The sequence below is a fragment of the Cyprinodon variegatus genome, unplaced genomic scaffold (assembly GCF_000732505.1).
Source record: "Cyprinodon variegatus isolate N-32 unplaced genomic scaffold, C_variegatus-1.0 Scaffold203, whole genome shotgun sequence".
In the NCBI taxonomy this organism is placed as follows: domain Eukaryota; kingdom Metazoa; phylum Chordata; class Actinopteri; order Cyprinodontiformes; family Cyprinodontidae; genus Cyprinodon; species Cyprinodon variegatus.
In genome coordinates this window covers 726,175-738,213 of record NW_015150656.1, presented here as the reverse complement: position 1 = coordinate 738,213, position 12,039 = coordinate 726,175, and the positions used below count along the sequence as shown (strand labels likewise).

Here is a 12,039-nt window from a genome sequence, read left to right as displayed (position 1 = left end):
GTGACATGATGCGGCAGGCTAGTCCATTTTGCTGAAATTTCCTTGCAGCAACTCAAAATGGTATTCAGTAATTTGTATGGCCCCCACATGCGTGTTTGCATGCCTGACAACGTCGGGGCATGCTCCTAAGGAGACGACGGATGGCGTCCTGGGGTATCTCCTCCCAGATCTGGACAAGGGAATCACTGACCTCCTGGACAATCTGAGGTGCAACCTGGCGACATCGGATGGATCGAAGCATAAGGTTCCAGAGGTGTTCTATTGGATCAGGCGAGCGTGTAGGCCAGGCAACAGTATCAATTCCTTCATCCTCCAGGAACTGCCTGCATACTCTGGCCACATGAGGCCGGGCATTGTCGTGCACCAGGAGGAACCCAGGACCCACTGCACCAGCATAGGGTATGAAAATGGGTGCAAGGATTACATCCAGATACCTAATAGCAGTCAGGGTGCCGTTATTTAGCCTGTATAGATCTGTGCCTCCCTCCATGGATATGCCTCGCCAGACCATCACTGACCCACCACCAAACCGGTCATGAAATCAAAAAGCCAAAGACAGAAATAACACCAAATATTGCAAAATAGAAGGGTTGTAGGAGAATGTAGTAGAGTGAGGAAAACTGGTCAGTATGTCCTTCCCTGAATCTGTTTTAGCAGGAGAGGAGGTTAACAATTGTATGGTCTTGGTCCCAGTATTCCTGCAGTCTGAGGATGAAGTTAGATAAATCAATTAATGAAAATGGCTTGAAGCAGCGGCCCCTTTTGTACTTTATGTAATATAGAACAGTAGAATCTGTGTGCATGAATGGATGATTGACTGAGTGTAGTATAAAGTGTTTTGAACTCCCCTGACTTGAACAGGCACTATATATACGTACAAGCCACTTACCATGTGTTAGACTTATTTGGTTTTCATTTGTATTTACATAAATGCACATCTCAGTATTTTTATCTTCACATATCACTATGAAATTGAAAGAAATGGCATCTTCGCAGCTCAAAACAGTTTAGTCATATGCACTTTCTTGGTCTACAGTTGAGGTGTCACCAAAGACAAACAGAGAAGATATACAGTGATGTTAAGACTGACAGAAGTCATTATTTAACGGGTCCTAAAGATAATTAAGCTCACTAACTTTCAACTGAAGCTAAGCTTTATTTTTTCCATGAAATATACAGTACCTTCTTTAAACTTTCCTGCCATTGTTCAATCGTCCACAAAACTGTGCCAAGATGACACTCATTAATAATTTCATTAAAGTAAAGCATCCATGTAAGCACCCTGCCAGTAACAGCAATTTTCTCAAAAAGTCATGCATGTTATCTTCCTCAGACATTTCTGGTAATTTACTTGGAGCAAAAGAAAATGGTAAGTTTTACAAAGCTGTGAGCATCTCATTATAAACAATACTGTTATTGCGTTCACCTCTATCTTTTAGATACCATATGCTTTATGCAAAACTGGGCTCTAAACATGCAGAGCCCAGTTTTGTTCTCCAATTTTCTACAGATCCACCTTACAGTACCTAGCTCTACCTTGATTATTAAAGGGCTTCATTTTCTACATAAACTTGTGTCACTTGAGCGAGAAAAGTGTGAAAAGGGGCTAAAAAATGTGGTTTCTTTTTATGACAAACTTAGCAGATTAGGAATTGAATAAAGTCCTAGATGCAGCCATCACAGGTTCGATTCTTCCCTCTTTCCTATTCCCATTTCCTGTCTGCTTTCAAAAATAAAAGCCAATCAAGCCAAGAAATAGTCTTTAAAGAAATGGAATACATTTTTACTAGATTGTTAGAGTATAACCTAGTAAAGGTTTACTGTATGTTTACAGTGACACATTTTTATATGGGCACTCCATTAAACTGAACACCAAGGTTATTAAAATGGAGTTCTGAAGAAATACAGTTATTTGTAAACACTCAGTAGCATATGTCAGCAGCAGCTCAAGATGATTAGGACAGAAGCGAGTGATAGCAGGCAATTGGTTTCTATAACAGCTACATTTAGGCAAACTTTATTGACCAGACAGACTGAGGACCGGACAATTTAGCCAGAGATAAATGTGAACATTTTAAAGATTTATTAAAAAATAAATCCTCTTGATAAGAATACAACATCACAGACCAGACCTACTAGGTAGGGAGAGACATGTTAGTGGCTGGGATGAGTTGTATGATTTCAAAAACACTCAGAGGAGAAGCCACTAACCTTCTCAGGATTCTGGTGAAGACGTTACATCCTGTTTTGGTTCCTCAGTGAGAGCAGCAGGATAACGTCTCCACAGGTAAACAGGGGGGTAAAAAAGACTGTCTCTCTTCATAGCTGACTGAATGGGCAAACAGATCAGACAATGGGGGTTGTGGCGAGTATTCAGAGATCAGATGGTCCAGAAGATCAAAGAGCAGGGCAGAGAATTTAGTAATGGGAAAGTAAGATGGTAATCTGGGAACTGAACAAGACGTGGTCAGGAGGACAGGCAAGGAAAGAACACTGAATCATCTACTCACATCCGCAATAACTGGATCATTGGTTCACATTGGACTTACAAGTCCATGTGATAAGGTGAGCTGAGTTGTGCAGATTGGGAGTGGGCATAGATGGCACAGGGGGACAGAATCAGCATTCAGCCTGGCAGTCAAAGGTGAAGCAGAATGTAAACAGATCATTTAAGCCAGAATCATAACAGACACCTTTAGAGATGTCACCACATGTGAAGAGGAGGTCAGACCAGCTATCTTCATAGCAAAAGCCACTGATAGAATGGTCATGTGCACAAGAGAATAGAAATAGAAGAGAAGGTCTGGTGAAATAGCAACAATCACAGCTGGGAATTATTACACTGCTCACATGAGAACCTAAAACAATTTTGAGGCCTACACAGCACAACAAACAGAAATGGATTTAGTGCTTTGTAATTTTTATTGCAGAAAAAAAGATTGATATTCAAAAAACATTTATTTGGAATCTCAATTTATTATTACACATTTGTATATTATTTTATAATAATAGTAATTTATATACCTGAAATTGCTGACCTAAAATTGCCACATGCTGAGGAGAAAAATGTAGTAAATGTTTATTTGAATTACTTTAGTCAGCGAGTGATGTAAAAGTTGCTATCAGATAATTTTTTTTAGAAAAAAGCAAGCTTGTGAAGGGTCTCCTAAATGTTCACATGACTGTTTATCTTACACTCATTAATCTACTCTATGTGATGAATGAAGGTATTTTTTTCTGTGTCCTTTTAGGGCTGTGACCCGTCCTGTTCTTATCCTGCTACCTGTCCTGGGTCTGACATGGATATGTGGAGTACTGGTGCACCTGTCTGTGGTTCTCAGCTACATCTTCATCATCCTCAATTCTTTACAGGTTAGTTAGAGCAATGAAAAATCTGAGAGTGCCGTGTAAATACTGACATTATTTGAAAAAATATAAGATACCGAACAAACCTAAATGTATTATTTATTATATATTATATATAAAACTACAAGGATGTAGCTTGAACATTTCAGCTTAGGCAACTTGACATTAGTTTTCTAGAAGACCTCTCATCCAAAAGGCTTCCTCAGTTCAAGGATGTAAAAGAATAACAACATACAACATTACTGTGTGAGCCATGTATCAATAAAGGTCAAGGTTGAGTGGAGGTTTTTTAGGACTCAAATGCAGAGACCAGGAGTCAGAGGTGAGTCCTACAGATTTAATAAGCAGCTCAGTAATCCAAGAATACAAAAAACTGAGAACCAAAAATAAAATTACATCAGGGAAAACTCACGTGGGGAGCCAGAGACAAGGAATCAACAAATCAACAAAACATCACTGAGTGACTACAGAAGTGGTGTATATATGGGGAGACTGAACCAAGACCGGCTAATTAGCAGATTGGGAGCAGGTGTGGGCAAGACCAACTAGGAGGAAGCCAAGGGGAAATAAAACAAGCACAAGGGGGGAACAGAGGGTAATTTAAGAACTCAACACTGACAATAATAACATGGTCTTATACTTTTGCAGCTTTTTTTTTTTTAATATTATTATTCAGATGAGCTTCATTTATAAGGCGTGTTTGATTCATGTAAGAAAACATGTACAGTATACACTCAAATATCTACAGAAATCACAGTATTAAACAGCATTGGAGCAGCATTCATGGAATCTTGCATTGATTGTGGAAAAAAAATAGATTTTTAGAAAAGCTTCTAAACAAAGCAAATATAGTTTTGTCCAGCCATTTATGAAATAAATGAAGTGGGGAGATTCTTTGAATTATGCAACTCATGCAACCATTAGCAAAAAATAAGAACTCAAGAACAACAAGAGTCCCTTCTGCTTCATTGTGATATTGGTGTTTTAGGGCTGTTATTCACTTGCTCCATTTTGCTTAAAAAGGCTAATGTTTTCACTATCAGATTCATTTAAACATGTTGACTCTTTGAAGAACTTCACATCTACATGTAGCTCTCCTCAGATAACATGGCACTCATTTCCTCTGTCTAATGTACTTCCTTTAGTTCCTTTTATCATATAAATCCCCCCACCTTCTTGTTTTCCTCGTTCCAGTCTGTTATGTCCCTTCCTTGTTTTACTCACCCCTCTCGTCCCTCTTGCTCTCCCAGTGTCTTCAATGAATCAAAATGAGTTAGCCCTTGGGTGACCTCTAGAGAGCTGCTAGTTAATTTAGATTTACAACCAGAGTCCACTTGAGGCCAGATAACACTACAGTAGGAGTTCTTCCTCATGTTGGTAGGAGGATTTGGAGGAATCAGCAGCTTTCCTCTGAAGCAATGAAACTGAGGAAAAGATAGGATAACATGAGTTTATTGAATAACCACTGAAAGTGCTCTACAGTAACACTTCTAAATTCTCACACTGGGATATATTGACATGCAGATCACCTAATGATCTGGTTGAACTTGGTTATCTGCCATGCCAGACTATGATTTGTGCAGGAGAAACTCACGTACTATAATTAAAAAAGATGAAAAAATCTAAAACGCTTTTTGGGGTTAGTAAACTATTTTCAGTTGTGTAAACCTGAAAAAATATAGGGAGCATAATTTTAGTCAGTTTTGAAAACCAAGGCTGCTTTAATCTTAAACATTATTGACCGAGTTACATGTAGTTATATCTACCTAGGTGAAAGTTTTGCTATATTTCATGTTCTTGTTTTGAAATACGAAAAAAAAATATTGGTGTTGGCTTTTGAATTAGAGGCTTTGTGTTCTTTTAATGTACAGTTTTAACACTACAAGCTGCTGCTTAGGAGATGCTGCCAATCAAAATAACACTATGTTCTGTAGAAAAAAAAACAAAGCTCAATAAGGTTTAATGTTAGTGTAAGTTATATGTATGTAGTAGATGGCACCCATGATATTCCATCATGAAGACTCCTGCTGGTTCACCTCAGCAAGCAAACAAGCATCAATAAGAACCCCCTGCAGTTTACTTACCGCTGTTGAAGAAGCCATCATACACCTGCTTCAACACAACCACTGTCACTTAGAGAAGGCAGAGAGCCCAGTGAGGATCATTTGTCCACAACATTTAACACAATTCAGCCTTACTGACTTTGTGAGAAACTCCAGAAGACTCTGGTGGAGGTGGAGGCATCAACGATCACCCTTATCAAAAACTACCTAACAAACAGACCACAGTTTGTAAGACTGAAGGGTCAACTGTCTAATCAAGTAGCCAGCAGCTCAGGAGCACCACAGGGACTGGTACTCTCACCATTCCTTTTTACTCTCATGTTTTTCTTTTGTGGACCCCTTTCTCTCATTAAGGGAGGTCACTTTGTTTGAGTTAGTCTTATTCTGTTACATGTATATTTGAGTAGTTTTGGTACCTTTGACCTCTATTTTTGTATCCATTTTATTTTTTGGGTTAAATAAAAGGACTCTGCTTTTTGACAAACCCCTGTGCCTGACTGTCCTTACTGCTTGGCCCATTACAAATTCTGATCTGTATATGCTCATCTCTCCCTGCCATATGTTATGCATTACATGAAAGCAAAACAGTAGAATGATGTTGAACTTTTACAAATTTCTTGTCCTGCTTCTTTTTTGGTCAAAGTTTAATGTTTTAGTTCATGAAGCAAACTTTTATATCAGACAAAGATAAGCAAATAATAAACACGCTAATTTAAATTATTTTAGGCAACCCATTACCAATCATTCTTGGCTAAAACCTAGCTTGGCTGCTTAGGCGTTGAGAACCCACCTTTGTATTTATCAAAATGGTCAATAGGTTAATAAGGGAAAAAAAAAAACTATCCAAGCCACTGTGACTCTACTTAAGACAAATAATGGCTACCAAACCCAATAACTTGGCTATGCTACTATATGGGGCAATAGATGTTATATTTTTTTTGTCAGTAACTAGCAGATAGTATTTTTCTTTACTTTGGAGTAATTATGGCTCACTCTTCTTGGTACATCGTTTTAATTTAAACAAATCAATTTAACACTTGAGATACTTGTCTTAGTGTATGATCAGAGTGCTTTTGATCTCAAGACCTCAAACTGAACCTGCTTTCTGTTAATCAATGGAAATCACCTTCTAACACTTTGTCTTCTAACACTTTGATTGGCTAAATTTATTGGTTCTCTAAGGGTATTGCTCATGTCTTTCCCGCCTTGGCATAATATGAACACGGATCTAAAAACCCCACCCTCTATAGAGGTGGTCACACATTAGCTGGTGATCAGATGTTAAAGTTAATGTTATGAGCAGCACATGAACCCTACTTTTCCTCCTAGATTATTTTGATTTTCATACAAAGCTTTTCTGTCTCTTTTTCTGCCCTTTGCCTTAAATATGGCCTTTGTACTGTATTATAATCTAACATCAAATTAGGATTAAGGGTTCTTGTTTATTCTAATTGCAGTTGATAGTAGAACATACTGCCACATGGCCTAATAAAACAGGTTTTCCGAAAACTAGTTCAAATATCTCTTTTCAGACATAGTTGAACAATTCACATAAAGTATGACTTTGTTAGCCCTTTTTCCCATTAGAGCCAACCTTGGTACATCTGGAATTACATAGCATTGATAGTTAGATGGAGGGACAATATTTCTTCTGATCTCAATGTCTGGACTGATTCAAGGTCAACAAATATCAATTTTTAAAAAATAGGGTATTTCTGCAAATAATTTGTCTGATGAATGTTTTATCTCTTTTATTTAAACAGAGGAGATTTGTTGTTAAATAAGGTGCCCTTTTTAAAAAACAGCCTCTTTTGAATCCAACATGAAAACACTGTTAAGGGAGGTGAAATGAATAGCAATGAATTTGCAGTAAATGCTTTCCTTTTGTAGGTGAAGAGAAAAACATGGTTTTACAGAGGTTGCAAAATGAGGCACTAAATAGAGACACATTGTCAATAAAAGTTTGTTTCTTATGCTTATTTTTTCCTTATTTTCTAACTTACTTTTCCACAGGGCCTGTATATCTTCATAGTGTATGCTGTTTACAACAGTGAGGTAAGATGGCATTCCTGTATTTTGTTAGAGCTGCTGCTGGATCAGCAACATATTATCAAAATGCGGTGTTTTGTACAATGTGTATGAAATAGCATGTGGGATTAAGTCTGTATCTGATTTAGGTGAGAAATGCCATAAAGAGGATCAAAGAGAAAAGAAAGGCTCTGTCTTTCACGGTAAGCGGGTTCACAGTCCTTTAATCCATACTTGCTGTGAAAAAATATGTCTTCATGGATTTATTATCTTATTTTTATGTCAAAAAAATCTTACTATGTGTTTTCAACATCAAGCAAATGATAGTCTGATTTGAATGTACTGTAACATTTTTTTCTCAGTCCCTTTATTAGTGAGTCTAACCTTAACACATTGAGTGGCCCATTTTCTGGAAAAATAGACCATAGTGGAGACCGACCGCTCCTTGTGGGACCCAATGCCAGAACCCCATGATGGGAATTGCTGTTTTTGGGTCAGGGTCAGAATTAAGTTAAGGTTGGGGTTAGGTATGAACCCATAATGTCTAGGGTTAGGGTAAGGGTCATGGTTAGGCTGTAGAAATTAATGGAAGTCAGGGGAAAGGCCCAACAAAGATAGAGAGGCAAGTTTGGATGTGTACTTGTTTATGTTACCTATTTAAGACCATTTTTGATATATTTACTCACCATCCGAGGACCAACAGGCCTTATTGGACTGAGAGCTGGTCCTAATGTGGTGGACCTACATTTGTAATCGCAGAGAGTCAGTTTGGGGTATGATGTTAATCAACATTAGATTAGGGTAAGGGTTAGGAATATACTGATAATGGTTAGGATAAATGTCAGGGTTAGGCATAATGAATGGAAGTGTTAATATGGATAGAAATGTGATTTTGTGTGTGTCTTATTTTTTTTTTAACACATTATGCCTATTTTCTGCCAAAAGAATAGCACATTGTAGAGAGCAACTGTTCCTTGTTGAGTGTCTGGACTCCACAGGGGGTCATATTTACTGTAGGACTATGTGTCACTTGAGTTTAGGTTACGGTTTGGTATGAACACAAAATGGTTAATTTTTGGGGTTTTCTTTCTGTTTGTGTCATGTTTTGCCAATCCAAGACCTAGATTATAGCCCAACAGATTTTGTTTTCCAAGCAGACAATTATGTTTTTTGCGATAAGATTCCACTTAGAGTTATATGTAAAGATTTTGTGAAAATGATTTAGGGAATAAAATAGTAAACACAGACACAGAGATGGAAAGGGACGTGAGAAAGGGACAGGGCACAAGAATAAAGGGGGGAGAGAAAGAGATAGAGACAGAAATACTTCTGTTTAGAAGGAAAAGATGCTCAATAGCAAGTGTGGGTGACTACAGACTCACCCTATAGGGCCAAGGACTGATAAAGAGGGGACCAGAGCTCCAGGTATTAGGACGGCCAAACCCACCAGAGAAAAGCAGGCAAGAGCACCTCAGGCCCGACCCCAGTGGGGCCAAATCCAAAAGGGGCATAGTCTCTGAGAAGCCTGACCCCAGAAGCCCTAGTGTTGAGGTCCCATGGGGCCGTGGCAGGTTCTTTTACTGTAGAATAAGAAATCAGCTACAACAAGTTACTGTAAAATAATACTGTTAATTATTGTGGAAATGTGTTAATTTCTAACAGTGAAGGAGGCAATTACAAATTGAATGAGGTCGGATGGATTAGGATAGCTTTGTTATCTAAATTAATGACCTCAACAACTAACAAATGGATTTTCTGTTTACTTATCATTGATAAACATTAAATTATGTTTTTTTTCTGAAAAGCTGAAAGAGTAAGAAACTTGTAAAACCAGAATACAGTTGTAATTGAGAAACTTATGTATTTTGCAGAACTGCTCTCAGCCTACCAGCTTCCTTCCCTCCCAGAGGGCTCCAATAACCCCTTGGAGTCGGAGTCCCCCAACCTCCTCCAGCCCAGAAACAAGTGAGACCTCTGGACCATTTAGCTCTGCCTCCACATCACTGGTCATCAAAAATGGTAGGCTGCAACATGCTCTTGGTTAAAATATGTACTCAATTTTATTTATTTAACTTTGGAAAGAAAATGTTTAGGCAGGAGGGCTCTGGTCTCTTTAATTAACAATTATTGAATAATGCTTTAGTCATAATTGTTTAATATTTTTATACTCTATAACTTGAATATTCTATGATATATATTGGGTTATTGTATAAACCTGAGATTAGTTTCACAAAGCATTGTTTAATAAAGAACTCCAAGTATATTAACCATGAACCTCTATGATAAACTGATTTTAAGTCTCAGATCCCAGTACCCAGTACATCAGAGAGAAATCAACCAGTTCATACAATTAGATTGGTTTTAATTTTTCTATGTAAAGAAAACACCGAGCAGGAATATATAAATATATGAATAGAACTTTAAAGATCTCCCAATGGAGAAATTTGCTTATGACATGGGCTCTTATAAACAAACAGAAAGTACATATAGGAGGAAAAGGTGAATGAAGTTTATACAGTGCATCAAGATATATAATGGATTGTAAAAAATAAAGGAGTGATTTAAGTTGACTTATATATACAGCATCGTTTACATTAAAGAGTTGGCAGGTAAAGTGCAGTTTCTGGTTCATTAAACAGATGAATAGTATAAGTTATTGCAGTTTTATTAAACTGGGTTATATTGCAGTGGCATTTAAGGTCTGATGGCAGCAGGGATGAATGACCTGCGGTAGCACTCCTTTTAAAATACGGGGATGTCTGTTACTTAATGAGCTGCTCAGCTCCTCTACGGTCTGCTGCAGGGGGGGGAAGGTATTGTTCATGAAGCTTGGACAACACCTTCCTCCCAGTCACTTCCTCCATAGAGTCCAGAGTGCAGCCCAGGATAGAAGTGGCTGTCCTCACCAGCTTGTTCAGTCTCTTTCAGTCTCCTGAAGTTGTCTCTGTCTCCTTGGTCTTACTGGTGTTTAGAAACACAGGCAGGGTGTTCTCATACCAGACCACAAAGTCTATTGACCGACTGGTACACAGTAAATGTTGCAGAGTTAAAGTAACACTCAAGAGTAAATTTGGTCCCAATCTCAATTACTGTGGGACCAAACGTACTCTCGTAGTGGTACTTTAACACTGCAACATGTACTGTGTACTGAGCTCGTTCCCCTTAGAAACACAGCTCACAATGGCCGAGTCATCGGAGAACTTCTGGAGGTGGTAAAAAACTTGCAGTGTCCTCTGTCTTAAAGCCATTCACTCTGTTTAATTTTTCACTCATTTCACTCATTTTCGATTCAGTGAGGAGAGTTCTGTTGTAGTTCTGAGTCAGTCGGTCTGTTTGACACATTAGGTGTGAAAAATCTTATTAATAAAACCTGTGGGTAAAACATTAAGACAACAGGAAGAGGATCTTAGCTGCTGAATAATTTCTTCTGAACATTTGCATTTTATTTGGCAGAATTGGGCCCAAAAGGTAGAGAAGAACTAATCATTCAGCCAAGAAGTAAATTGATTAAAAAGCTATGTCAATCTGGTCGTTTACAAGAAAAAGACTCTAGGCCAACCAGTGGGGATTGCTAATTGATTACTAGGAAGACTAAACCTCCCCCTTAAATTTCACAATAAACATATTTATTTTGCAGGGATAAGGCCTTAGCTCTGTTACACTGGTAGCCAAGTAATCGACATTTCATTGTCAAGATTCACCTTGTTTTGTTTTTTTTGTGCAATAACAATAAAGGAAGTCTAAGTCTAATAAACATATTTGTAAAATATGCATCAAAGTTTAATAATGTAGTCATTAAACTGCATTAAATAGGCACTAAAATGTGCCTCATTTCATGAGCATCTTGCACATTAATAAGCCATTTATTCTGTTCTCTTATCCGATTTTTTCCCATGTCACATTGACTGCATAAAAAGAGGCTTCGACTTGGCAGATTAGGCAGATTGCACAGATTTTTTGTCACTTTTGTCTCTGTGCTATACACAAATTAAATAAAATTCCCACATTTGACTTGGAAAGATTATGAAAAGTTATTTATAAAAAATTAAATAAATAAATAGTAAAAAAAAAAAAACACAAACAAACTGAGGGACAGAAAGCATAGTTTATCAATCTCCTCGGAGAGGATTACGTTTTAATCAACTAACCATTGTCCCGTCAACGATCACTAGTTTCAATGTTTGTCCTGAAGAACAACATCCCAACCCAAAATTTTATTTTGATATTGAACTAATCAAATATGATGACAAAACATATTAAATTTCAAATTGAATATGAATCCTAAAAAAACAAAACTGGCTGACCCAATAAATAAAGAATCTTTAAAATCTTTAAAATAAAAAGAAAATTGTCTGGGAGAGGCTTTGGGGTGGGGGTTAAGCACAAAATTCTTGATGCTACCGTTGGAGGTTTTAGTCCCTTTCCTGCCTGACTCCTTTCTCTAGCCACATTTCCTGTCTTCCTACTGTAAAATAATATTAAAATAAAATAAAGGCCTCTGGAGGCTGCAAAGGCTTTAAAAGATAGCCAATCTCTTTGTGTTCATGCAAAACAATGGGACCATGCTGATGAAATCAAATAG

The 12,039-nt window shown here is 37.6% G+C and overlaps 1 protein-coding gene across 1 annotated transcript in view; it reads left to right on the top strand.

Moving 5' to 3' along the window:
- The window catches only part of adgrd2 (adhesion G protein-coupled receptor D2), a 76,398-nt gene that overhangs the window by 43,367 nt on the left and 20,992 nt on the right, over positions 1–12,039 (top strand). Inside the window, exons 19-22 of the mRNA XM_015379900.1 lie at positions 3,252–3,372; positions 7,443–7,484; positions 7,607–7,660; positions 9,329–9,476. Of these exons, the coding sequence (XP_015235386.1) occupies positions 3,252–3,372; positions 7,443–7,484; positions 7,607–7,660; positions 9,329–9,476 (365 nt within the window). The remainder of the gene's footprint in view (positions 1–3,251; positions 3,373–7,442; positions 7,485–7,606; positions 7,661–9,328; positions 9,477–12,039) is intronic.